The following is a 27374-nucleotide window of genomic DNA, read 5'->3' as shown; positions in this document are numbered from 1 at the left end:
GGGAGGAGCCGGGTGGGCGCCTGCTGGGGGGCCCTCAGGTAGCGGGTCCTGGTCAGTTTTTTAGCCAGCGCCCAGCCCCGCTCTGAAATGTGAAAACTGTAACTTTAAAAACTTTGCCTGTAGATCCGGTCAGCGTAATTCTTTCCACTTAGGGTCTAGGGTCTGCCCAGCCTCCCGCTGCTGGGAGCGCCTGGCGATCGCGGCGGGGCTGCACCGCCGCGGGGGGGCGGCCCGCGAGCTGGGAGGGACTGCCCGGCCTCCCGCTGCTGGGAGCGCCTGGCGGGGCTGCACCGCGGCGGGGAGCCGGCCCCGAGCGAGCTGTGCGTGCACGGGGAACGGGCCGGGGCCCGGGCGGCTCCCGAGCGCGTCTGCACGCCCGGTTTCCTGTGTTTCCTGAGGATTTTGCACCTAAGCTCTCAGTATGAGCCTTTGAAAGCCATCTGCCTGTCTCTTTGCGGGTAGGCGCAAGTCGTGTTGGAAATACGCGCTCTTCTAGAGAGGTTGCTGTGTGCTTTAAATTTGCTACGGTACGTTGAATGTATCCGCAAGACTAGTGTTTTGCTGCCGTGTCAGGTGTACAGAGCTTGAAAGACAGCGTGTGGTGTAGGGGAGAACCCGAATTGGGCTGGTACTCGGAAGTTTTCCCCGAGCAACGTAATGTGAATAAAGCGAATTTCTTCTGCTGTCCCGTTCTAGAATTGGAAGTTTCACCGCTTTTCTGTAATGGCTGCACATATCTGAATGTTTCTGTAAACGTTCGATAGCTTGTGTCTGATGTTTCTTTTTGACCAAAATGCCTGTAGGCAGTTCCTCCAGGAGGAGATGCTGTGTGTATCAACGTCTATGGGCGGTACATCTCTATTGAAGAAAATCCAGGTACTGTCTGAATAAAAAAAGATGTCAAAACGTCCCCTCATCCTGGCCGGTCAGTAACTCCCGATGCAGTGGTGCTGCCCTGTGTGTTGGGAGAGAGAATGGACAGCTGGAGCGGTGGAAGAGCATCTCTGGGCAGGCAGTACCTGTGGTAACTGGGATTTTTAGCTTATCCCAGCCTTGTATTTATTTGTGATCATATCAGCTGCCCTGCAGCTAGTTTGATGAGCGCGCCTGGAAGTGTCGTGGAGAGAGATGTGCTGAAATGCCGCCTCCTGCGCTGCCGAGGCTGCTGCTTCTGTGCCCCACGCAGCTTGCTGAATGCACGCTTCGGGGCTCTTGGCTCTGTCGCCTCTGCTGTTGCCCGGGCTGGACGGGTACATCCATACAGCCCTGCAGTGTGGGTGACCAGTTTTCAAGAACAGGCACACAGGAGTAAGTTTTTATGGGACAATGCCAACTTGGCAGCTTAGCCGTCACTCGGAGTACCCTGCCTGCAAGATAGCTGGGTCCTAGCTCTGCGTAGTTGTATGCAGGACATATAAAAGAGCCAAGTGGGCTTTCTCTGGTTCCAGGTGCCCTCCAGTACGGAGGAGGAGCTGGCAGGAACTGGAAATACAAGTGTTTTCTGATTTCCTTCATCATGGAAGAATCTTCGTGGTCCGGGTAGTTACTCAGCAGTAGCTGTCTGTCCCACTCCACTCCCCAGGTCGCTGTATGGACAAATGTGAAGTTGGGGAAGCCCTGCTTGCCATCTATAAAACTTAGTAAACTGTTTTTTTGGACAGAATGAAGCCTTGGGCTTGTTTTTAGCCCAGAATAACTATTCCTTACTGCCTGGAAAACAGAACTTACCCTGACAAAAAGCGTAGGCAAAGATGAGCTGGCACCTGCTGGCTCCGTAAAGCTTTGGGCTAGGGAATGCCTGCTGGTTCCCTGGGCAGGATAACCCGGTTTGTATACCCTACCCCAGGCTGGAGATTTGGAAGGCTCGGGTGGGCTCTTGAGAGCTTTCTGCTAAGAAAAGCAGCATTGGGCTGTTCAGCAGAGGTATCGCGAGGCGTTACAAAAGCATCCTAAGGGACTTGCTGGGATTATGGTAATATTTATATTTACTCATTTTTCTCCTAGCTTCAGTAAAGAAAGATAGCTCTTGCAAGTGCAGCACGTTTTTCATGAACAGTTCTGTATAATCTTGCACACTGGAAAATAGAATTGTTGCCATCAGAGGGGTTCCCTGGGGAAACGCTCAGATTAGGCTCCTCCAAGCAGCTGGGATGGTCTGGGGCCCTGACTGGTGCAGGAATGCCGACAGCCCTACGGACCCCCCTGCTCCGGACCCCTCTGCTCTGGGTCGGGTTCACCCAGAGGCTGGGTGGAAGGAGGCTCTGAAGGAAAAAATGAGATTAAAGTGAACTCTGCAAACGTGCTGGCCAAAACTGGCTTGGTTTGTTTTTCATGATGTCACTTCTATTTTAAAATCCAAGTTACGGAAACCATTTACAGTGGACTTTAACAAGACTGTAGTTTTCTGTGGGTGAGATATTTCTAAAGAGTTACTCCTGTTAGGGTCCCAAGAAATTGCTCTTAAGTATAATAGAAACTTCTGGAGGGTGCATTTTTGACAGAAAATTGGAAGCTAGCTATTTGTAGAATCTTGTGTTTTTTAAAAATACACTTTAAGATAGGAGAAAACAAAAATATTTTAACTTGTAGTTAAGATGTGTGTGAAAGCTGCTTGACAGTCTTTCAGGGGATGATTCAGGTAACTGTAAAATCGCCTAAAGTAAAGTTACTGCTATCTTCTAATTTCTTTAGTTGTTCATTGATTTCTCAGGTGAAGGAATAATGGCAAGATTTTTGTCTTTGTGATGTCCAGCTGAATATCTTCACTTCTGATTTTTCAACTCCTCTTCTGCTTAATAAACAGAAAATTGAAATTTGATTGGAAGTGATGGCTTTGTTTCCATTTCCCCAAATGTTTCTTATGCAACCACAAAGTTGCTAGAGTGAAGAATTTAACTTACCTTATAGTTTTATATCTGAAAAAAGAATACTAGCCCCTTTGACTTTTAATGTATGTAATGTTTTCACGGTAAAGCTAAGAAGGATAGTTAGAAGAAAACTAGCTCTGCTTATCAAAAAAGTGCAAAGTATTTGCAAAGCCAAAATTGATGGTTACAGTTTTGCCTATGATTTTGCAGTAAGATGTGTCGCAAATATTTACCAGTCTAAATAACTGCTTCTTCTAAAAACTTTTAATTTGTTAAGCATGTGTTTTTCTCTAAGCTGTACTGCTACAGCGAGTTATGGAAAGCAAGCAGAGTACCAAATGTGTTTAATGGGAGGTGAAGGGGCTTGTTTGATTAATTAGGCCTTCAGCTGGCCTTTATGCCCTTTTTAGGCAGTGAGAATTCCTGACACCATGTTTTAAAACATGCTGATTTTTAGCACATTATATACAAGTGTCATATGCTGCTGTTTTTCTTGTAGAGAATGTTTCTGAAAGTTGTTACCAGGCAGTCTCTATGTAGTACAGACATGCTAATCGGTGCTACCATCGTAACTTTTTAAAGGTGTCTCAAGTTAAGTATGCTTTCGTATTTAAATAATACTTTTGATTGATGGGTATTAGAAAACATGTCCAAAACTCTTTAAATTTAAATTTGCCAGGCCACATGTGATTCTCTTCCTCTTGCTGAAGACTCAGTTACAGAAATAGTGGGTTTATTTGCTCTGCTGTTTTTTTTTACTTTTTTTGGTGTGTGAACACTGTAGCTCAGGATTTGAAATGGCTGCTTTGATCATATTATAAAAACAAGTCAGGCTAAGGGCTGTGACCTGACCATTAATGTATTATAAAGGATGAGTAGTTTTCCAATGTAAAACATACCCATGCAGTAAATAAAAGGTAATTAATTCTGGGTGACAGCATTTTACAGCGATTCATGAAGAGGAAATACAGCCTACATGAATGTAATGTATGGTTATGCAGTGCTACTCTCCATCAGAGTAAGGGGAGCATTATTCTGCAGTATGCTAACTATTCGGCTCCTTATAATTACCTGTTAAAACTACACCTTTTAATATTTGAATACAAATGGACATGCAGAAGTGTGGGAAATAGCAGCGTGTTGATGTAGGATTCAGAAGGTGCGGCCTGGTCACAGACAATGCTGTGTAATTGGCTGCAGGAAATGTTTTTCTCTTATGATAGTGTGTAATGGCTTAAACTGTAGGGAAGGGGAAAACATTAAGGCTCTAGGAATGAGAAGTTTGCATGCAGATTGTGCGGCATCAGCTGGAGCTATCGGCTAATTGTCCTTCAGCTGTTACGCACCTGGAGAAACAAATGCCACGAGACTGTGAGAACTGTAGGAGGTGGCAGGCTGGACCATAGAGACACTCCTTCGGTTACTTTTGGAACACGGCTTTGGCAAACATAGGTGTGCTACCCTCTGCATTTTCTGCAGCCATTAAACTCTGATGTTCTCAGCTCTGTGGCCTCTTGCAAAAGGTCCAAGCTCTTCCAACATGATTGGGTTTAGTTCAGAGGAAACCAAACACCGTTCTTTTGATGTAATTTACCATGAAATTGAGAATTCCTCCTGTTTTTTCTTACGTTTGAGAGAACTGTACCCAAATTGGTAGTTCAGCTTTGGAATTATGTCCTATCAATGTCAGCTGTGGTTTACAAGTAAGCTCTAGTGTTTATATCGGTAATATTTTTTAAAAGCAGACATCCTGAAAATAGCTGTAAATATATTCCTCATTCAGGTGTAGATGTTGGGAGGAACTGAAAATTTACCGTTCTTGCAAAGGCAGTTGTTAAAACCAGATTTACTTTACAGGTAAACTTGACTGAAAGGCATGGATGAACCTTCATGTGCTCGTGTCTGTCTGTTCAGTGTCTCTGAATTAAAATAGCACTGTATGTAACGGTGATGGCCAGGGAGACCTTTCTTGATGTAAACAACTGAGGTGAAGGAATCCTGTAAGCAGGATTCCATGGTATAGTATGTATGTACGGCTCTTTTCTTCCTTTTACTTAAGAGGCAATAACTTTAAATTGATCTGTTTTTGAAGTACAGTGTAAGTGCGGGTTTGAAGTAATGCAGTTAGTATATGTGGTGTGAGCATCTGAACTGGAACGTGGGCTATTAGAGAACAAACAACGTTTGCTGTATGTCTGATCTCTGTGTTGAATATTTCTATAGAGCTGAGAAAGGGGTTAGGGAGGCTAATGAGCCTGAAGGTATGGATCTAGCTTTTAGTCCCCAAATACATTACGGACGCTCTTGCTCACTTAGAGAGTCATTCAAGTTACCTTTTTTGTGTGTGGTGCTCAACTTGAAGCAAGAATTTGGCTAAACAAAAGGAGAGTCCCAGAACTTCTTACAGAAAAATGAGAGAAACTAACTTGTCTGCTTCAACAATGTCGTGATTAACTGTTGGTTTTTTTTTCCCAAGCCAAATGCTCAAAAATTGTGACTGTTAGAAAAAAGGTTCCCTGTGCTCTCCTTGTCTGTGAGAAGTACTATATAGACTGTATATCTTTTGAAGGACCCCAGTTTCCTCTAAGTATAATATTTAGTGAGCAGTTATGCAGTCTGTTCTGTATTATTTTTTTTTTTTGGTAGTAGGATTGACTGGAGTGCTGCTACTTTGGAGCTGTGTTCCCTAAGCCTTTCATCAAGGTATTTTGATTTTCCTCAGACAGAACAGAATGTTACTTCAATGGTAGTTCTATAATTAACTCGGAGGCAAGCTTCCTTTGTTCCCTCTGTAGGTAACACACAGGGATATGAGTCAGTAATAACCAATTAACTCTCCTTTACTGACCTCGAACAGCAGCAGCAACAATAAATGTAAAGCATCTTAACTCTTCTTTTGACTGCAGTATCTCTAAAAACCGATGGCGTTACTCTGGGCTCATAAATACTAGGTATAATTGGTATCTCCTCCCTCCCACCCCGCAGCCTGCTCTGCTCTGTGGGAATTATGGCCTTGAGTTCTCGTCGAGAAAACTGGGTACTGGCATTCATCTGAAAATATATAGAGCTTAGTTATTGATGGAAAAGGGCATGGCAGGATGGGATTCTTGTCAGCGAAGAAGTAAGGTATAGACAGCTTCCAAGCGCTCTTTGTCTGTCGTAGAATAACAGATAGGTATGAATACTGGATGAAAAAGCTTTCCTTTCAGAGATGTATTTGGAGGTTGAAGATGCTTCGTAGTTGGGATATTTACCTCACCTATGGTTATTTCTTTTTAAAACTTTTTTTATAGATCTGGTGAAGAATAAGACTTGGGTTTTGACGTGTTTGAGCAACTTGCTACTGCCCGAGTCATGACGCTCCCATTTCGAAAGGACTTGGACAAGTACAAAGATCTCGATGAGGATGAAATTCTTGGGAAGCTTTCGGAAGAAGAACTGAAACAACTGGAAACTGTTTTGGATGATCTTGACCCTGAGGTAGGTATTAGCCAAGAGAAGTTTTATTTTTTCATTTGTTCAGAAACTAGTCTGAAACTTGAACAATATACTTTTGGACAGAGCTTTTTCCTAGTCTGCTAATGATCTTATTTACAGATACATACATGTATATAATGTTTCAACTGTTTATTTCCTGTTTGCAGCATGAATGCAACTGCAGTAGAGGAAAACGGAAGAAGGGATTGTCAGGAGGAACTTTATGGGATTTATTTATAAATAAAAATTGCTCTTAGTCATGTTCTTGAAAAGAAAGTTTATTTAAAAAGGCCTGTTTAACCTTCCTGTTTCCAATGATGTCTGGTAAACAGCCTTTTTGCATCCGTTTTTATTTTGTTGCTTCTACCATTGGAGTTTGATGGGAGAGGGAGGGTGCTAACCTCTTCTAAAGATTCCTGGTCCTGTATCTGGTAGCCTATATCTATTCCTGTCCTCGTGCTGGCTTTGCAAAGAGGAGGCAAATAATTACTCAGCTCCTGAATGGTTATGTCAGCATGGGGTATTGAATAAGGGATATTTTAGCTTTCTGTTGTAAAGAGCTGAGTTATGTTCTCTGCTGATACTGCAGCTAATGTCAGAGTCCAAGGCTTGTGTTTTCACCTCCTAATTCTCTGTTCCTGCTTTAACAGGACCAGGATTAAGTTTGATCTTAATGTTCAGGGATCGCTTAAGAATATTATGATCACCTATTTTGTTGCACTGCAAGATATTCTTGATATTTTAATTGGCTTTGGCTTTATGGACACTTTAACAGAGGAGAACTAGCAAAAGTGGTTGGTTGTCTTTTATGATAGTCTGAATTCATATTTGTTCTGTTCTTTCCATACTAATATCCTCTATTTTTTTTCTGTTTTGTTTTCTTTTTCTTTAGCTGAAATACGTTGATGATAGCAAAAACACACCCCACCTTGAGTCAGGTCAAAAGTAGAAATGCTCTGTGTTAAATGCCAGACAATAGTATAAGCAGTTGTCTTAGAGACTTAAAACACGTGGATGTAAGTGATGGAGGAAACAGTCTTCTTGCTGAATGTCTAAACTGTAAATAGCTGAGTTTTATTTACTAGTACTCATTTAAACAGTGTTCATTCTAGAAAAGAAATGCCAAGTAACTACCAAGTCTAGTGCTGGGAGCTATTGTACTTAAAGAATTGCTTCAGTCCTATTCAGAGTGCAGTGTGCTCTTCTTTTAGTTATATTCTTGGTATCTAAAGAATAGATTACCTTGTGTCCTCCCCTGCCCCCCAAAAAAGGAAGTTGGCAAGGGATCAGAGATTGCCTAAAAAGGATGGTGTGTTGGGTTTGAATCTTGGGGAGAGGGGGAAGGAAGAGGGACATGAAACTAAACAGGTGTTCACTCAGACCTTCTGAGCCGTACTTGTTTGCTCCGTTTTGTTTTGCAGAACGCACTTCTGCCTGCAGGCTTCCGACAGAAAGACCAGACTGCTAAAAAGGCTTCAGGTCCCTTCGACAGGGAACGACTCCTTGCGTATTTGGAGAAGCAGGCTCTTGAGCATAAAGACAGGGAAGACTATGTGCCTTTTACAAGAGAAAAGAAAGGTAACACCACCCTTTCCGGTGTAGGTGGTTATGAAATCTCTGAAGTGGACTAGCCAGAACTACTGTGAACCAAAGTTTATGGAAGCACTGGCAGCTCTAATGCTTTTTAACTCATGGCGTTTCCAAATGAGTGCTACTGTGCAGAGGCGGGATGTTTCCTGTTCAGGCATTTTGTGGCGCTGGTGTGCTGTTTGCATGTAGCGCAGGAAGGAAGTGAGACTCAAAGACTGCAAAGTTCTGATGAGGGTGGTATCCTCAAAGTAAGAGCTACCCCTGATTTGTGTCAGTAATAACAGATGCTGTCGTTGTGCCTGTGGCTTTTGGCCTGTGGTGCTGAGTACAGACAGTAACATTTGTAATACTACGTTGAATTTTAAAAATAGCAGTAGAATGATGTCCTGGTTAGATACTCTGTTCAAAGACACTGTAGGCTGACAAGGCCAGGCAAGTGGCATATGCAATCATGTTGTCTTTCTGGTATCCTTACTGAGAGGTTTAATAAGATTGCATAGTTATTATTAAATAATTACATAGTTAACATCGCAACAGGCTTTGAAATCTGGCAGTGGTTTGTGGTCTAAAACCCATGGAAACATTGACCCAATGAGTGAACACGTTACTAAAGCCTGGGATTTTAAATCTTTGTTTTTGATCTAGTCTTCTCATTGACTTGATGGGAAGCGTTTTCCTTTTCAGGAGAAAATTAAAAAAGAATGTGCATCTTAAATATTGTAAGACTAGATGTATTTATTTTTTTCCTCCACAAAACAAGAGTTCCCAAATTTGTTGTGCCTTACTAAGCACTATTGGTAGGGACAGAAACTCCCAGTCCTGTGCTGGGCACGTATGCATAGGAGGAGGCTTTTAGCTGTCGCCACAGTGTTTGTGTACTGCTTGCGAGTCCTTGTTTGTCTGAACCTTCCCCAGCAGCAGGGCAGATCTGCCCTTAACTTCAGTAAATTGTTTTATAAGTTGTGTTCCAACTGCCCAAGATGAACAGGCTCCTCTCTTCTTAAGGGTTTGAAACCTTTTAATTCTACTTAATTCTCTGGTGTGAATCATTGCTTATTTCAGACTTGAGTCTTCATTCATCTGCTGAGTTTGTGTATGTGATTGTAATTGTGGTCTGTATTCGGTGAAAATTTTGTTGGGGGTATTTGCATTTTCTCTGCCTGTACCAGATACCTGTTACTTGTCAATGTTGGTTTCTCTTTTCCTTGAAGTAATAGATTGTGACTTTATAATGTGTTGCACTGTATATGATGTACTACTTCCTTAATACACCGTGTTTTGCCTTATTTGCGTGGTTTAACACCACTTTTGTTGAGAGGTAACAGTGACGCTCCTTTGCTGACACGAGAACAGGAGTTTGCTGACTGAATCTGTGAGAGTAACAGAGTTAAGGATAACGCCATGTATTGAATGTAGAAGGCAGTCAAAGGTACCTATAGCAGCAGTACCCTCATGGTACCTCCGCTGCTGGCAAGTACCTGTTGATCCCGTGGTCGGCTGTGTAGAGTGCTGCTTCTTCCTCCCCTGTTCTGCTTGTTGCCTGACATGTTTGCTAGTGTATGTTGGAGACAGCCTAATGGTTTAACGTGATTGAGTTCAAGTATATTCGGGCCGTGTAGCCGGTTTGAGGAATCCCTTGCAGCCCGGTTAGCTTGTTCACCGCTCCTCCAGGATGTGAGGCTGGGCATGGAGGTTTTGCTCTAGTTAGTACTTCTTTTTCTACTGAGTACTAGTGCTTCATTCAGATAGGTGGTTCTTTAAAGTCAGCTTATGTATACATGCACACGGCAAAACTATTTGTTTGGGTAGATAAAATCTGTGAGAATCATGTAGAAAAACAGAAGGGCCCAGCTGTAACACAGATCTTGGTTAAGAAAGATCAAATGTCATTTCCTTTATGTAATAAAGTATTACTAAATAGCAGTCTGTCTGGATGTTGCAATGTGTCACACCAGTTTAGTTAGTAAAATTTCCCATATCTCTTAAAAAAAAAAAAGAGTTGCTATTTAATAACTTTTTCTACCATTTATTTTAGTACCATAGAAGAAGAGAAAATAATATGAAAATGAAATGTAGCTTACTTTCATTAGAACTAAAAATGTGGAAACAAATGTTCAGTATGGAAATTCATGCTCTGTTAAATGGGCAGGAGGAGGCAAGAAGGCTAACCTCATTTTGTAGTAGGTGAGGGGTAACCTTTTCTTTTCCCCTCATGAAAATGTTATGGTTCAGCTTTGACTTGCTGCCACGTTTGTGGCCATTTTACATAAAAATGGCAAGCCTATGCAACTTAATCTTTTAAATCAAGAAATCATGATCTTTGTCTCGATGTAAAACTTGGAAAGGGAGTGGAGCAAAACTTAATACTTGTGTAGGATGTTTTTTATCTAGAGGGAGCTCTTATCCTAATGTGCTCTTTAATATTAAAAACCCAAATGACTGAGCTGGCTTGTAATTTTTCTCTTTGGCTAGATAAATGTATTATGGAGAAATGCTAACAAATTGTGGAATAGGGGTAGGTGAAAATCTTGCTTGATTATCCTGTTCACTCAGAAGAAAACTGACAATCGTCACCATCAGATCTAGAGGTTTTGGGGGGGAAAGAGATGGATTGGACTTGCAGCTATTTTCTTGGTGCCATTTTTGTGGGTCAGGCTTTGCTAAAATATTTCTGTGTGCCTGTCTGGTCCCATTGCTCTAACTTGGTCTAATTATTCATTTCATGGAGTAAGAAGAGGAAAATCTATCCTCCTCTTTCTCTTTCCTTTTCTTGTTTTAGTAGAACTGGTGTCCTGCGTGGCGATTTGGCCTGCAGGTTCATCAAAGAAGCTTACCCTGGGTTAATTTTAAACATCCTGGCTTGCTACCGATTCTGGTAACCTTGTTTCCCTACTACAGTGTAAAGGAAAATACTTTCTTCCAGTTGTCCCAAGTACCCCAGTTTGGGGTAACGTTATTAAAACAGTGTTGCATCTCTTTCACTGATAGATGACGTGATTCTGCCAGATCTCTGGAACCTTTTTTTGCTTTGTGCTATGAAATGTGGAAGATCCGAAATCACGTAAAGTGTCCTGATGTAGTGAGATGAACAGTGCTAAAGAAATGTGAAGCTTAACAATCCCTAAATTGTATTCTATTGCATTTTTCCAGTGCCTGATTTTGTTTCTAAAAGCATCCTTAAAAACATACTTTGTTTTTAAACACGGTTTAATGACTTAAGTCACATTCTGTTCCAATTCAATGTTGAACCATACAGTGAACCATTGTTCAAGAGATTCATGAGAGCAACGTGGTAATAATTACCACAAAACTAGCTTTGTCTCAGTCTGTGTACGTAAGGATGTCATAAAGATTTTACAAAGCATACTGCAAGGAGAAGGATCTCTCATCTAAACAGTGAAGCGAGGCTTCAGCGCTGGAGTCTGTTGCCCTCAAGTGTGTTCCACGCATCTGACCAAGTCTGACCAATGCTCCTCACTTCTCTTGGAACAGCAAAAGATGAGAATTATTGCACCTGAGATAAAAACATATCTAACATCAGTAATGTACTTTGTGCTGTATAGTGTAAGGCCTTAGCAAATTATTATGTAAACTAAGCTTTGCATTTCTAGCCTTTGCACTCTCCTAATTATGGCTTTCTCTTCCGACTCTCCCTCTGCATTCCTGCCGGGGTATGTTTGTTCTGTGTAGATTTGCATTTCATGTAACTTCTGCTTTAATGTTGTTTGGTTTTTTGGTTGGGTTTTTTTCGGGGGGTGGTGGTGGTGTTTTGGGTTTGGTGGTTTTTTTTTTCCCCCCTGCTCTATCACCCAGAAAATATTGTTAGGCTGAAACTGTAGTCACCTGGCTAGAGCTCTTTTGGTGCTGCCCTGCTCAGTTGTTGCTCTAGATCACCATTTGCTTCTGTTGCAGCAGGATTTGGGATGCTGTGTTCTCTGCCTTTCAGTCACTGGTCTGTAAAGGAAGTGTGTTACATGTTGTAAAATGAAGCTGATATCCTGTAGGAGCTTTGGAGAAACAACTTGTTGAATTGACATTCTCCATACAAGACCACTAGAACAAAACAGCATGTGATGCTCTAGCCTTAATGTAAAACAGTTTTCTAACTCGCTGGTATGTGCTCTGTAATCAGATAATGAATAACAGTACTGTTTCTACAGTAAGACATTGAGGAAGTCACTTGTAAGTTGAATTAAAAAAAATAGTATTAAATTGTGCTTACAAGTGAATTGATGAACCTAAGTCTGTCACATGGTAAGAATTGGTGATGAATTATGGATTGTATCAATTTCTGGATTGATGAAGCTTTAAGGAGCATAAGATGTAAGGAATATATCAGATGTTGCTTGCTCTTCATGAAGTCGCTGATGAGATGAGCTTGTATTCAGTTGTCCTCAGGTGACATTAGATTCCTTTTCTGCAAACAGAGTACTGCAAGGTGGATTTTAGACTTCCCTTTGATCTGCAAGTTGTGGCCGCTTGCTGCCTGCTAGCATGGGGATAGGGCTGCGGGATATATGAGAATAGTGCCAGCAATTTCGGCAAACAGTAGCTGAAAGCAGCTGACATGCACTACCACCCATACCTCAGGTTTGATGGACAGTGCAAAAGAAACCACGTTTGTGGTGATTCAGGATTAAAAGAAAACCTTCATAAAGTGAAGGCTTAGGTAGTAAATGTTTAAGATTATGTTGACATAATTGATACCGTACATTTCTGCCCCCGTTTTATTTTACCAGCATCACCTACTGGGGAGAGAATAACTTTAAACTTAAATTGTAATTTTCAGAAGAGATACGAGAATGTTTGACGAGGTTTTCATTAACCCATGGAACACTCTGAACAGCATACACGTGATCTAAAGCCTTTCATTACCTAGGTTTGGGTTGCTTTCCCTCAGTAATACAGACTAGTAAAAAAAAGTAAGGATTTCAGAGTACAAGGAAGGAGAAGAGAAGGAAAGTGCGATTTGAGCACCTGAGCTGTCATTCATGTCATCTTACTTGCAGCATCAGTGCAGCAGGCAGCAATCTCAATTAAAAGCAACTTCGTAAAAAATGTATTCCGACCTAGATCAGCCTCCTGTCTGGTTCATCACATGGTACCCACAAAAAAGAACTGCTTTTCCTGATGTTACTTTAAATAATGCTTAAATTCATAGGTTAGAAACTTCTGGTTCTAAACATTTGCTTCCTAAGAGTAAGACTAAATTTATCCATACATGCCTGACTCTTAATCTAAAAAAAAAATATATATATATTCAGTTTTTATTAAAGCAAAAATGTTAAAAGCCACTCCCCTCCAGAAATGTTCATTGCAGCCAACTCCAGTCACATGAACAGGGTCAGGAGCAGTTTTTGTTATGAAACAGGTCACACCCTTGTGCATATAATCTCTCATTCATTGGCTTCATCTCATCCTAGCCCAGAGTTCAGAGGTTTACAAAGCACATACGAAAGCAGGTCCTTCCCCACTCCCCACTTCTAGTAACGAGCTTACTTCAAAAAGGATAAGACCCCTGTGTCTCTGGGGACAATGATCTGACGCTCAAGGCCTGCTGCCAAGACAGTTTGGCAATCCCCTTCCTCCCTTACACCCAAATGTAAGCTTTAAAAAAAAAAAAAGACTACACATCTGTGCAGCCCATGAGATGAATAGCTTTCTTGGCCCTCAAGCAGAACGTTTCCAAATAGCAGGGATTTGATCACATGAAGGAACATGACATCATTTCAGCCAACAAGGATACTGCAAAGATTAAGCAATACAACATGAAGAGGCAGACTTCAGAGAGGTTCATATCATTTCTGTAATAATTACATATTCAGGTCTTCTATGCCTTTAGCTAACATGTTACATGATGCACATCCCAGGATTAATTCACGGGCTTTCTTTGCTACAGAATGAACTTTCAATTCCAAGATCCACACAATCGCATTGCTCAAAAGGCAAAACACTGAATGATGTCTGTGGAAGCGCCCTAGACACTTCACACACAGGCTCACAGTATCTAAGGTGGGAGTGAAAATCTTGCAGAAATCAGGTCTGTTCAGTGTGGCCGTGCACTGCATGCAGATCACGTGTATGCTGTTCAGAGTGTTCCATGGGTTAATGAAAACCTCGTCAAACATTCTCGTATCTCTTCTGAAAATTACAATTTAAGTTTAAAGTTATTCTCTCCCCAGTAGGTGATGCTGGTAAAATAAAACGGGGGCAGAAATGTACGGTATCAATTATGTCAACATAATCTTAAACATTTACTACCTAAGCCTTCACTTTATGAAGGTTTTCTTTTAATCCTGAATCACCACAAACGTGGTTTCTTTTGCACTGTCCATCAAACCTGAGGTATGGGTGGTAGTGCATGTCAGCTGCTTTCAGCTACTGTTTGTAGTCAGTACAGTTATGTAAGGAGATTTATTTTCTGCTTCTAAATATGGGTAATGACCATTTATACAACTTTCTAAAGAGATAGCAACCCAGGAACAAAAATACTGTGTTGCTAGCAACAGATCTTGGTCATCAGACTGTTGTCAGAGAAAAACCTGATACACTTCTTTGTAATCTGTGCTAGTGGTAATGCATTAAGTTCCTTTAAAAAGAAAATTAACCACAAACTGTTGTAATCTAGGATGGGAATTTGGAGAGAGAGAAAAGGTGGATGGATTTTGTTATGCCCGTGTCTGCTGTGGGACGCAGGAGCTGACTTCAGGCATTGCTTCCCACAAGTGGTGAACCCAAAATCTTGCTTTGTTGGAATGTCCCAGAAATAAAACTGAAACACCCCTATAAAGCTTCTTGTCACTGGGAGGTATTTAAAAATGCTAAAATTAGTCTTAGTCCAAACATGTAACAAGATACACTTGTATGCAGTATGAGGGAAAAAAATCTTAGGCTTCTGGCTTCTGCCCAGCTGGTCTGATTCTGGTGCGTGGTGGGTTGTCATCGTGTAATTGGGATGGGCTAGTACGATTTGTGTAAACGTTTTTTAGCTATGAATATGGAAGAGGGTGGGTTCCTGAATTAGCACTGAGTCTTCATAGGAAGATTATCGACACCGCTTCCTACCCCGGTAAATAGCTGAAGGAAGTTGGAACCCCTTTCCCACAGCTCTGTCTGCTGGTAGCTCAGGCAACTTGGAAAGTTTGAAAAACTATGAATAACTGTTAAGATTAGATTCGCAGTTTTCTAATTGTGAATTACTTCTATCAAATGCATCAGTTTCGTTCTCTCATACGGTACCGGAGCTTTTATTTACCGCGTTAATTTGTCCTGAACTTCTCATACGGTACCGGAGCTTTTATTTACCACGTCCGGAACCGAAGCACCCCTTACCTCTCCTGGGTTCTTACCCAGTGGTAGACTTCTTTGTTCTGAAAGGCAATTTCTAAATCATTAAAATCTGAACTGTTTTCAGAATAACTGTTAGAATAGCTTTCTCATATTCTGATTTCTTACCCTAACTTTTCAGCTGAAGATATGTGCAGGAATTATGCTAACCACACAGACCTCTATTTATCATGCATGTCTCCTAAAATAACTTTTCCCACTACCCATCTGTAATGACTAAAAAGTTAGTGCAGAATGTGATATTACTACTGCTCCTTTTCCCATTGAATCTTCTGTGACCTTTCTAAGTGTCATTTTAGAAAATAGTGTCATTGGCAGAGATACCTATTATCTTGTTTTGTGCTGTTCGCAAACCGTGGTTTTCTCAAGCAGCTCAGGCATCCCCTTTCTTACTTCAAAATTGAGTTAACATCTGAAATCAGAAATACCGTGTATGCTGTAAAACTGCAGTGAATACTCAATGATTCTTGATATTCTATTTCTCTGACACGTTCAGATTACAGTTCTGCCTGGGTCCCTTTCTCCCTTGAGAGGATATTGGTCATCGTTCTCTAGCGATACTAAATTTTCCTTACAGGCACTTTTTCTAGGCTGTTTAAAAAGTATAATGGAGGCTTATATTTTACTTTCTAATACTTAGGAGAAACAAGTAAGATTGGAGTCATGGTACAGACTCCTGAAAATTTGGAATAAGTAATGTTATATTCCTGCTTATGCTCTTTCCTCACCTCTGACTTTCAAGAACAAACAGAAGAAACCTCATTCCTTTATGTTGTCCTTGGTGTTCTTCTCAGGATTTACTAAATGTAATACGTATTCCTTAAGTACAGAAAAGTTTAAAGATAAGTAGCTGTACAATACAAAGTAACATCAGACTTTTCTTTACTCCAGGGAAAATATTTATCCCCAAGCAAAAGCCTGTACAATCTTATACGGAAGAAAAATTCTCTCTGGATCCAGAACTGGAGGAAGCCTTGACCAGTGCCACAGACACGGAATTAGGTGACCTTGCAGGTTAGTTTTTTTGAAGTATGAATGGGCTGGTGCGTATGTAGACAAGAAAGATCTATAATTAACGTGGTAGTGTATTTGTTATCTGAAATGTGACTATGTGAAGTTGTAGTTGTGATGGAAACTAGAACATGTTACGTGCCAGTTTGGTTGTAGCGCATCATCTTTGTTGATTTGTGATAATTTATAGGAAGGTAGATTATTTTGGCCTGCATAAGATGTCTGATTTTCAAACTCAAAACCTTTAAGTTCATTCCTCAGACTGGCTGATTTTTGTTGTGTACACTATTGCTTTTTCTTGCGTATAAGTATGCGTTGCTATGTGCCTGTATTCTTAAAGCTTCAGTCAGGAATTTTGTGACTGAACTGCACTTTTAACTTTGATGCTTGAACCTGGTGAGGTCAAATCTTTAAGATGTGAAAGCCAACTAAAAAGTCTGTAATTTTTTTTTTCTACTTTTCTTTAAATTGTTAAGAGATAGAATGGCTTATTGTGCTGATAACTGGGTGTTTTACAAACACCAGTTGTTATTATTTAAAGGAACTCTGCATCTGAGCTGAATGATTCAGGAACAGTAAAATTGTTTTTTTGCTTTTTCTCCTTTTACAGCTATACTGGGAATGTCCAACTTGATAACAAACAATCAGTTCTGTGATGTAGTAGGAAGCAGTAATGGGATTGACAAAGACAGCTTCTCAAGTAAGTGTGTACGCAAGTGCTAGATAAATGAGTTCTTTGTACTGCACGTAATTCCTATAGCATTAACTGTTTTCTGTTGCCCTAGCATTCTTTATAGACTATTCAGTCTTGAATTGGAAATACGCATGTCTATAACATTGCTGATTGAGTTCTGGCAAGAGTGGAATTAAAATCTATCTAGGTACACACTAAAATCTATTCTGCAGTTAATTGACTTTTGGGGGGATAAAAGTAGGCATAAACATGCATTTGTGTGTGTTGGGTTTTAGGTTTCATGTTTGTTTGTGTTTGTCATGTGTGTTGGGTTTTAGGTTTCATGTTTGTGTTTGTCGTTCAACTCCTGTGTGCTTTCTGAAAAAAGCTGGTGTGCAAGAAAAGCAGAAAGGCTGTGAGGACCTTTGGAAAAGAATTGAACTTTATGAGAATATGGTCAGGAGAGGATGGTATGGTTTTTGGGTGGGGGAGAGATGTAGAGACTGATGAAATGATCTTTAAATACAGTAAATATTTAGTACGTGTATCACGTATTCACTGTGAGTGTATGTGACCTGTTTGATTACAATTAAATGCCTTTTCAGATATAGTAAAAGGTGAAAAAATGTTGCCTGTTTTTGATGAACCGCCAAATCCCACAAATGTGGAGGAGACACTGCAAAGGATTAAAGATAATGATTCCCGTCTTGTTGAAGTTAATCTAAATAACATTAAGGTAATTACCTGACGTCTGCAGTAAATATGCTGCTTTTTCTCAGTAGAAGACACTTTAAGCTGTAAAACTCTACAAGAGAGCATGATAAGCTTATTTTAAGTACAGCAGCCTTTCTGCTAAATGTTGCAATGTGTGTAATCTCAGAAACCTGGACCTAAACTGATAAGCCATCTTGGTTTCTTTTGCCAGACGTGTATTTTAAAAGCCTTAGATCTTCTTACTGCCAGCCCAGATTTCTGTTGCTGCCAAGTTGGCGACAGTTCCAGCAGGTCACCATGGTGGAGTTAGCTACTGCTTTGAATCCTTTGTCCTTGATGAGGCAACGTGCTCTCAGTCACTGCTATTGCAAACAAAGTGATACTTGTACCTGACATCCTTCTGATTCTTGTACAAAAGAGCTGGCGGCAATTAGGGCAGCTTCTGCTCATAAGTGTAACAGTTGTGTTTTTAAACGTGACTAAAACTTTCGTATACTTGCGTGAAAGAAAACAGAACTGTAGCACTGCTGACTCACAGTGCAGACAGCAGTGACAGGCTGCTAGCTGCAGCCTTGCTAACAGCCTGGGCTATTTGTTGCCCTTACTAAAGGAAGAAAATAACGTACATGGTTTAAGAATATTGTATAATAGAGAAATGCTGGCCAAAATAAATGCCTAAAAAGGCAACAGAACAAAATTTCTGATATAATAAACTAAGAAATTTGCTACCCTAATTATCTAAAATTATTCCTTTTACACTGTAAAAATTATCAAACTATGAATTGGCGAATTCTGGAATTACTCTTAATAGAACACAGAGAATGAAATGCTAATGGTTTCACCAGTTTAAAGCTCTAAATCTTTTTATATTTGTGAGAGGTTTATTTGATGCTGATAGTTAGCAAGAATGTTCAGTTCATGTAAATTTTGTCAAGTCAGCTAAGTATTTTTTAACACTTCTATTGTGGCAATGGCATCAATGTAGTAAAGATGACTTTGCTTTATAGAATTGGTGACTCTAATAGCCGTTGCATCTTACATACAGCTTTGCTACACATGTAGGCCTTTACTTTGACTGCTGGAGACCAGTCTTAGTTAATATTATAGTAAATTTTGCTGTAAAGAGAATAAGATAATGGAGGAAGTTGGGGGGACGGGTTAAACTTGTGTATCTCAAGAGAGTGAAATGCTATTTTTAATTCAAGAACATACCGATTCCAACGCTGAAAGAATTTGCAAAAGCCTTAGAAACCAACACGCATGTGAAGAATTTTAGCCTTGCAGCCACCCGAAGCAATGATCCTGTTGCTGTTGTAAGTACTTTTTCTAATGTGCTTAAGTGGGGTGCAAGGGAAGTTAGGATGGAAAGACAATGGTAAGGGATTGAATTGAATCCTGTTTAAATATTCAGGGATGAAAATGATTAAATTCGGTTATACTGTAGAGTATGTTTTCATTAACAAACCTTTGTTGTATCAAAGTTGGTAAATGATTACTAGTTGACATTAGACAAAGATTGGCTTAAAGCATTGGCATATAAAGCATAATATTAGTCAAGGTATCTAGTCTGACACAATTGAAACTTAAGTACTTCTCATCTGGTCCTGTTTTTCTTATGTTGAATCAAAAGCAGTACCTTATTTATTTGCTAATAAAGACGTAAGAAAACAGCACTAACTGTTTTGCCAGGACAATCCTTTGCATTTGTTTTAATTACAAATTAGAAAGAAAACTAGTTTGAAAGACTCCATTAAATGAACAAATGAACATTTGAAAGCTTTGTTTTGGGTCAATTAAAAAGTTCCTTTTCAGTAGAACTGAAACATTTGTAATAAAAATCTATAAAGGCTTGTTTTCTCGGGTGTGGTTTTGTTGGGGTTTTTTTGCATTGTGACTGGATACAAAAAAATTTGACGGTTATGATTTTTTATGACAGTAAACCTCAGCAGTTACCTTTTCTTGTTTTCTTATTTTCTCAGAAATAAGATCAGGTATATGCCATTTCCATAAGAGTGCTTTTAACTACGTGCTGGTACTGTGCTTAGAGCTTTGAATTTTACCTCTTCCTACCACAAGCATTTTGAAAGTCAGATCTCCTGTTTACAAATTAACCATATCTAATTCTCCTTTCAGTTGACTAACGCCCTTTCTTTGGCCTTTACTTAGCAGCTTGCATTACTCATTGTAGGCTGTGAAGGCTTACAAAATGGAATTGGTCCAATATGCTAATTTCAGACAATTTATATTCTGTGTAGCTTTTTAGTTTGTAACAAGAGAAAGACAGGCCTTTTCTTGACTAAATACTATTTAAAAAGGGAATGTAGATAATGCCTGGTTGAGGACTCACTTCAGCCTCAAATAATAAGTGAAAACTTGCAAAGTTACGCCATGCATCTGTGAACTTGTTGCTCCTATTGAACTAGTTAGTGGAAATGGTTATCACTGTCCCCTATGATGTACTGTAGCAAAATTCAAAAGTTTAATGATGCTTTCTTGCATTCAAAGGCTCTTGCAGATATGCTGAGAGTAAACACAAAATTAAAAAGTTTAAACATAGAATCAAACTTCATCACTGGAGTTGGAATTTTGGCACTGGTCGATGCACTGAAAGACAACGAAACATTGACAGAGATCAAAATTGATAATCAGGTAAGTGAGGTGGTGATAATATGATAATTAAAATCAGTCTATCCTAGTTGACTGAATATTTTTAGAAGGCAGCTTGTGATAAACTTTCCAAAATATTTTACTTTTAAATATCTTAACCCCATGAATGATTGTCCTTAAGATTCCCAGAAGCATCCGGTTGAAGTTGATTCCTGGTCACTTTTGTGCTTGCTTGTGCTTTAAAGTGCACAAACGTGTTTTATGACCTTCTGCCTTTTAGATGAAGCTACGTGTTATTGACTAATATGATGAAAGTATTCTGATCTCTTTTAGGGTGAATACACATAAGCGCTGTTGTCTTTGTGTACCTTTTATTTTAACAGAGGCAGCAGCTGGGCACAGTCGCAGAAGTAGAAATTGCCAAGATGCTTGAAGAAAACACCAAGATCCTCAAATTTGGATACCATTTCACACAACAGGGACCTCGAGCCAGGGCAGCTGCAGCTATCACAAAAAATAATGATTTGGGTAAGACCCGTCAGTAGAGAGTGGCTATTAAATGAATGTGTGTGTGGCACAGGTTTTAAAGGTGTCTCTTTTCTGCTTTCCTGTTGACATAACCAGGATAGCAAAATATGAGTAGATCGGTTTCAGATTTCTCCTGTGCTTTACTCCTACTCTTCTCTTGCTGCTTGATGTTGTCCTATTATTTTGGTGCGAAGTGTTAAGGTGTATGAGTTCAGGATTTTTGGCATAGTCTAGAACAAGAACATTCAAATTCCACGTGAGTTGCGGCAAAGGGAGGGAAAATAATAGTTTTGATTGTTCAGTTTTATTCAGATAAGGTTCATCGTTTCTTTAAAAGCAGTACTTGAAATTAATAGTGCAGGATGCCCTCTTCAATGCCAGTACACCCAGTCTCGTTTGCATTGCTTGAGCAGTGAAACTGAACGTACTGCCATGTGCAGAGGCTGGCACCGGGTCGTCTCTTCCCTTATGGTTCCGTTCATGTGCAGGTACCTTCCCTGCATCGCTTAAAGGCAGCTGGTAGCAGTGGCATCTTTATTTGCTGCAGTAAGTTTTGTTGGCGCTCATCTGTTAGAGTCCTAACTAAATGGACCAGCAGAAAATTGGTTAATAATATAGCATGTGAATGGAAATCGCTTGTATAATAATGTCAAATACTTGAAGCTCTCAACTACAGTGACATAATGTGTTCCATCTATTTAAATAGAATTACATTTTAAAACTCCATTTAATGAAACTTTTTGGCTTTAGATGCTTTGTGGTAAGGATTACATCTCATCGGTGTGAAAACGGGCCAGGCAGTTTGGTAGTAGTAGTAGTTCAGGAATACATTAGAGGGACTGACATAGGACATTGGAATTTGGTTTAAAGATCTGCTTCCCCTCTGAGTAAAGTTTAAAGTGGAGGAGAACAGCTCTGAAAGCGATGGAGGAGGAGTAACAGAGTAGAGCATAGAGAGAGAAGAAAGGCCCTCAGACACTGCGTAACTGTTTCTCAAAATAGATTCTAAACCAGTTATTCTTATCTTTTCATCGTAACGCTTCAGGTGTCTCTCTTTCAAGTTTTCTCTTTTCTCTAGTTCTCATTTTAGTGTTTGACTGTTGGAAATCTACGTTTCTATTGATATCTTGCCTTTTTTTCTTTGCTTTCTTAGTCTGGAGTATGCGAGTAAAAGTTTCTGCAAATACCTTTTCATCTCTCCAGCCCTGAAGCTACAGAGACGGGTCACTCTGAATACCCAGTTGGGTATTGAGCACTGAAAACTGAGATGTTCAAATCCTCTCATTTGTCTTTGTACGTTTCTTCTAAAAAAAATAGTCTACATCTTCTTTCTCCCTTCTTTACACTGTGTTGTACTACTTCCCTTTTCTTTGTCTGAAACTGTGTACGTGTTGCTTTTAACTGCATGATTGGAGAAGTGTAAGGTTGGCAACTCTTCCATCTGTTCTTGCGATTTGATGAAAGCAGGTATGCATAACTTCTGTCACTGATGAAAACGATTTGGATTCAAATGGAGATAAGTCTGTGGGTTACTCTCAAAGCGAGCAATACATTGGCTTTGTAAAGAGTAAAATTCTGGTGTGATTCTATTCTGATTGTTTCTTTAGACTATCTAAAGCATTTCTTGAGACAGGAAGAGGGAGGGGAAAGAAAACAGCTTTCCCTCTGTTTTTTTGATCTGAAGGTAAAGAAGATCAACTCAAATTGCAAATATCTTTAAAACTACATAATTTCCAAGGAGTGGATTTGAGAACAGAATCACTTTCTTCTTATATAGATATGCTTGCTCCACTTTTTTTAAACAAAATGGAGATGTCCTATATAATTTCTGAGACCCTTAGCCTCATTTGTTATGTCTGCACAGAAAAGGAAAACGCAATTTGACAGGGGAAAAAGAGAATATCAATTAAAAATACTACAAATATTGAGCAAAACTCCAGTCATTCAGTCAATCTTGCATATTCTTAAGTCTAAACAGCATGTGAGCTTTTAGTGATTTTATTCACAAATTTTTGTTGGTCTTGCATCTTCTGACAATTTAATATTTTTGTTAATAAATGGAATGTTTTAGACTACTGAATGTAACATCTTTTTTTTTTTGCAAAGTGTATTAATCTTATTAGATATCCTGTGAAACTCTTGTACTGTTTCTTTTGAAGCCATGTAAACGTAATTCTGCACCACTAGAAAACTGCAATGTAAAAAATACTACTGGCTAAATCTGCTTACCAAACATGAGTGATCAATGTTTCCCACAAGTCTCTCCTCACAAATATTTGAAGCTGTTCATGAATAACGCAATAAGCACTGCTAAAGCCTAAGCTTAAAATGATGGATAATACTAAGTGTTAATTACCTTAAATTGTACTATGTGAAACTTTGTGGCAAAGTAACTGTTGATGTTGTAGAAATATGAAAAGTAGTTACAATGATAAAGTAGTAAAACATTATTTTTTTTCTCCTCTCTCGTTACAGTTCGCAAGAGAAGGGTTGAAGGAGACAACTAGCAGATCTTGTTGTCAAAACTGTGTGGAGATTTCAAGGGTCGTCAAGGCACGCTCATCACCGTGGGCTTTGGCAATCTTGGACTACATTTACCTGGGTTAGAAGGGAAAAGACTGGAAACCCCATTCCTTTTAAAGCAAAGCTATATTAATAATCTGCTGGTATGCATCACGTTTTTCAGATTGAGACACAGTAACTCCACCGGTCTCTGTACCATAGTTTTTGATTGATTTTTTTTTTTTTTAAAGAACTTTTTGTATTTCAAGACTTCGGCTGTGCTTTCTACTAAAATGTAATTGCAAATCAATGGTATAATTGTCTGTAGGCAAAGAATGGGACATTCGAGATCACTGGGCAGATAATGACCCAATTGAAATGTTTGCTAGAAAATCTGTGGGTGCTTATTTACGTGGAGGGGTGTGTATATTCTTGAAAACAATGCGTTCGTGATAAGGGATTCTTCACACAACAGTTGGGCTCATGGTGTAGAGCTGTTCAGCCTTGTTCATATGCACTGAAGAGAAATCTTTCACCGCTGTCTTATTTGTAATTCTACTTTTTTAGTTTTTTATTAGTTCTTGATACTGTGATTAAGTTTAAAGACATCCCTTTAAACCAAACAAAAATAAATTGGCTAAGGACTTCTCCCAAGAGATTTGAGGGACTAATAAAAAAGTGGAAGCCTTGCAAAAAAAAAAAAAAAGTAGGAGCCTTGCAAAATGACAGTTTTTCTATTACACCTAAATCCTTAAAGTCTTTTTCAAAAGGTCCCATAACTGTATCTTGCTCTGTATCTAAACTGGATATGTTTTTAGACTGATTTCATGTTTTCATCAGCATTATTTAGTTTATATTCTTTGTTTAAAAATCCTTATCTACATTCATAAGTATCAATTTCTCTAGAAGTAGTGGACATGCAGTTGTTAAATTCTGCGTAATTCTGTACAGGAAAAGCAGCCTTAACTGTAAAACCACTGTCCTAAGTTGCTGGCAAATGGAAAAATCCTTTTTTTCAAGCTGTTGTATTAAGCTATTAGTACTTCCTCTCAATCTATCATTTTTTAATAAAGCAATGAGGTAACACTTTTAGGAAAGGATTTTTCTGTTCTACTTACGTCTTGACGTTGAAACACTACATAAGACATGCGGAGATTAATCAATATGCAGTGTCAAATCTGTATGGCGTAGTGATTATTAAAGTATTTAAAGTTCTATATCTAGGCAAACTAATAAGGCAACAAGAATCACTTCAACTTCTGTACCTAATCACAGTATGCTTCTTTGAAACAATATGAAAATCTGGAGGCTTGTTGGTGTAGGTCTGTTTGGACTGGACTGTACTAGTTTGCTCAGTGTTGTCATGAGATCATAAACTCACAAAAATGTTCGAAAGGACTGCTCGGCTATATTTATAGCAACAGAGAATTCAGCTGACAACTGTTTTCATCAAAGGATCATAGTATGATGAGCATTTTATGTATAGAAAACATACTGGACTGAGATTTTTGCATCAGGTTGTATATACTATAAAAATCTACCAGAGCAACTCTCTGACACTGTGCCCATGTTGTAATTTGCTGCAAATCTTGTATTGGATCTTTAAAGACAGACTTTATTCCGGAGGTGACTTTGAATTTTACTGCAACTGTACAGAGAATTTTAAACTATAGTGCCTTCAGTGAGGATGTATATAACTGGTTTATACTTGTGGAAGAACACTTTTTTTTCCTATTTCAAAATCGGCCTTTTATTATAATTACAAATAAATGTGTGCTCTGAAAAGCAAGTCGGGATTAATTCTGTTAAAACCAAAGGCTTATACATACTATGATTCGAAACAACTAGAAGTGATCTGACTAGTAACAAAAAGGGCTGCTTTTGGTTTTGGCTTTTGTAAGTTTTAAAGAACTTTTTAGATTTTGAAATTTAAGTTCTTATATGGTATGCATAAAGTGACAAGTTAAGTGTCTTTTTACAGGCAGTGCTGTATAAACATGGCCAAAGCATGTCATATGCTGAGTTGCCTAAAGCTGTACTTTACTTTTTATTTGCTAGGCACCATAATCATTTTGTGTCAAAAAACAGGCTGCAATGTCTTCCTTCATTTGTTGAAGGGCTGCGCGGTCATGGAATCTGTTCATGTATTGTGATTCTATGATGATTTATTTTATCGTTATCTAACAAGATTAGGCAGTTACCTCCTACTTGAAGGAGAAAAATGAAAGGCTGGAATATGGAAATGATAGCCTAAATCCCTGCTAAATCCCCCTCCCTACTTTATTAAATCAAGTTTAGCTGCTTAATGATTTATATTCCAATCAAAGGCAAGGGGCTTTTAAGCTGCAACTCTCAGGTGTCCTGTCACAGATCATGGTAGTGGACCTTATAGTAATTGGTTTAGCTCCGTAGACAGCAGCTAAGTATTCGACTACTTACTGGCACTTTCAGGACAGATATCCTTGGGCATATGAAAAAAAACTAGTGGGTTTTTTCAACCAGAAGGGTTTGGCCTTCCAAATTGTTGCAAGACACTTGGCATGGTGCACGGAACAGTTACAGCAATCGCTTTTGTGCCTGCAAAGTGTGTCCTCTTTGAAATAAATGAAGGAATTCAGTCTGTAGCCAGGAATCGTAAACAGTCTCAACAAGCAAAGTGAACACTCTGATGTAATGCTATCAAGTGTAGTGAGATCTTGTGTACGACCTCATTATTTTTGAGTGCAAAAGTGGTATTACTTTGATAACCAGCTACCATAAACACAAGGTCTTTCATTCCAAAAGAGGTGATGCTTTGTTCTTCTTGATTATTTTTCAGGCTTAATGCAGAAGTCAAATGACCATGTATGTTGATTCTGTTGGTTCCAAGCTAGGCATGGAAACATAGCGTATATTCCAAAGCAATTATCTTTTTACTGTTGTATTTTAGAGAAATAGCCTCGTTCTCTCTACAGCTTGAGTAATACTGTTTGTAAGCTACAAACGAGGAAGTGTTCAATTTAGATTTCCACTGAGGAAACATGAATTGAGCGTTTTAGCACATCGGCACTATATGCTGTCAGATTGTAAACCGGTAAAAGTTTTGGATGATTAAAGTACTGTATTCTTGTGGGTTTGGGGGTTTGTTTGTTTATTTTTTAAATAGTACACTGACTTGCTTAAAGTTGACGCGTGTGTTTATGTCAAACCATTGCTTTTTCTTCTCTGGTAGGGAAGTGAGTGACCACACGGCACCTCTGGAAGTCAAGGGCTGCTGCCGTGGAGCTCGATTTTCACACAGCAGGCAGCAGGAGGGTGTGCAAGAGCCCATAAACGGAGTGACAGCTTATTGTCATGCCTGTTCCATCCGTGCAAGAAAAGAAGAAATGGGGTGGGACGTGCGGCTGCTTTGTGCAGCGTTAGTTCAGCCACAGTTGGCAACGGGCGGGCGTAAAGAATCATAGAATCATTGAGGTTGGAAAAGACCTTTAAGATCATCGAGTCCAACTGTTGACCCAACACCACCATGCCCACTAAACCATGTCCCCAAGTGCCTCATCTACACGTCTTTTAAATACCTCCAGGGATGGGGACTCCACCACTTCCCTGGGCAGCCTGTTCCAATGTTTCACCACTCTTTCAGTAAAGAAATTTTTCCTCGTGTCCAATCTAAACCTCCCCTGGCACAACTTGAGGCCATTTCCTCTCGTCCTATCGCTTGTTACTTGGGAGAAGAGACCGACCCCCACCTCGCTACAACCTCCTTTCAGGTGGTTGTAGAGAGCGATGAGGTCTCCCCTCAGCCTCCTTTTCTGCAGGCTAAAACGACAAACGGCCGAGGATCCCCTTCTCAGCCGCGGTGGGCAAGGGCCTTCCACCTGTCTCGCCGATGGAGACACGGGGCCCCCCTCAACACGGAGGTCAAAGAAGCGGGAGCCAGGTCTGGCTGCAAGCGCGGAACCCAGGGAGAGCTTGCGTTTAAACCCGGCGTCGGTGGAGCAGGGCCACCTGTGCTGGGCAGCAGGAGCTGGCCCGTTAGTTGGGAGTATCCGTGCGGTAGCACCGTGTGCGGCGGGGTG

General features: G+C 39.8%; 2 protein-coding genes across 2 annotated transcripts in view; both read left to right on the top strand.

Moving 5' to 3' along the window:
- The first annotated feature begins 6159 nt into the window (after positions 1–6159).
- Positions 6160–26429, top strand: TMOD3 (tropomodulin 3). The gene is made up of 9 exons (XM_009276472.1): positions 6160–6347; positions 7766–7922; positions 16173–16295; positions 16903–16992; positions 17571–17701; positions 18885–18992; positions 20185–20328; positions 20670–20814; positions 23290–26429. The coding sequence occupies exons 1-9, from the start codon at positions 6222–6224 to the stop codon at positions 23319–23321; spliced, it is 1056 nt and encodes a 351-aa protein (XP_009274747.1). The 5' UTR covers positions 6160–6221; the 3' UTR covers positions 23322–26429.
- Positions 26430–27184: 755 nt separating this feature from the next.
- LEO1 (LEO1 homolog, Paf1/RNA polymerase II complex component) overlaps positions 27185–27374 on the top strand; it is a 13083-nt gene continuing 12893 nt past the window's right edge. The window contains exon 1 of the mRNA XM_009276601.2: positions 27185–27235. Within this exon, the coding sequence (XP_009274876.1) occupies positions 27185–27235 (51 nt within the window). The remainder of the gene's footprint in view (positions 27236–27374) is intronic.

The sequence above is a fragment of the Aptenodytes forsteri genome, unplaced genomic scaffold, assembly GCF_000699145.1.
Source record: "Aptenodytes forsteri isolate BGI_AS27 unplaced genomic scaffold, ASM69914v1 Scaffold1, whole genome shotgun sequence".
Lineage (NCBI taxonomy): Eukaryota > Metazoa > Chordata > Aves > Sphenisciformes > Spheniscidae > Aptenodytes > Aptenodytes forsteri.
The sequence above is the reverse complement of the archived record's forward strand: the minus strand, read 5'-3'. Positions and strand labels throughout refer to the sequence as shown.

What these genes read in the sequence shown, in the direction of transcription:
- TMOD3 (XM_009276472.1), top strand. Translation starts at nt 6,222, where the DNA reads ATGACGCTCCCATTTCGAAAGGACTTGGACAAGTACAAAGATCTCGAT. An exon ending in TGGATGATCTTGACCCTGAG is followed by an intron (nt 6,348 to 7,765) that starts GTAGGTATTAGC and finishes TTTGTTTTGCAG; the next exon opens with AACGCACTTCTGCCTGCAGG. An exon ending in TTAATCTAAATAACATTAAG is followed by an intron (nt 17,702 to 18,884) that starts GTAATTACCTGA and finishes TTTTAATTCAAG; the next exon opens with AACATACCGATTCCAACGCT.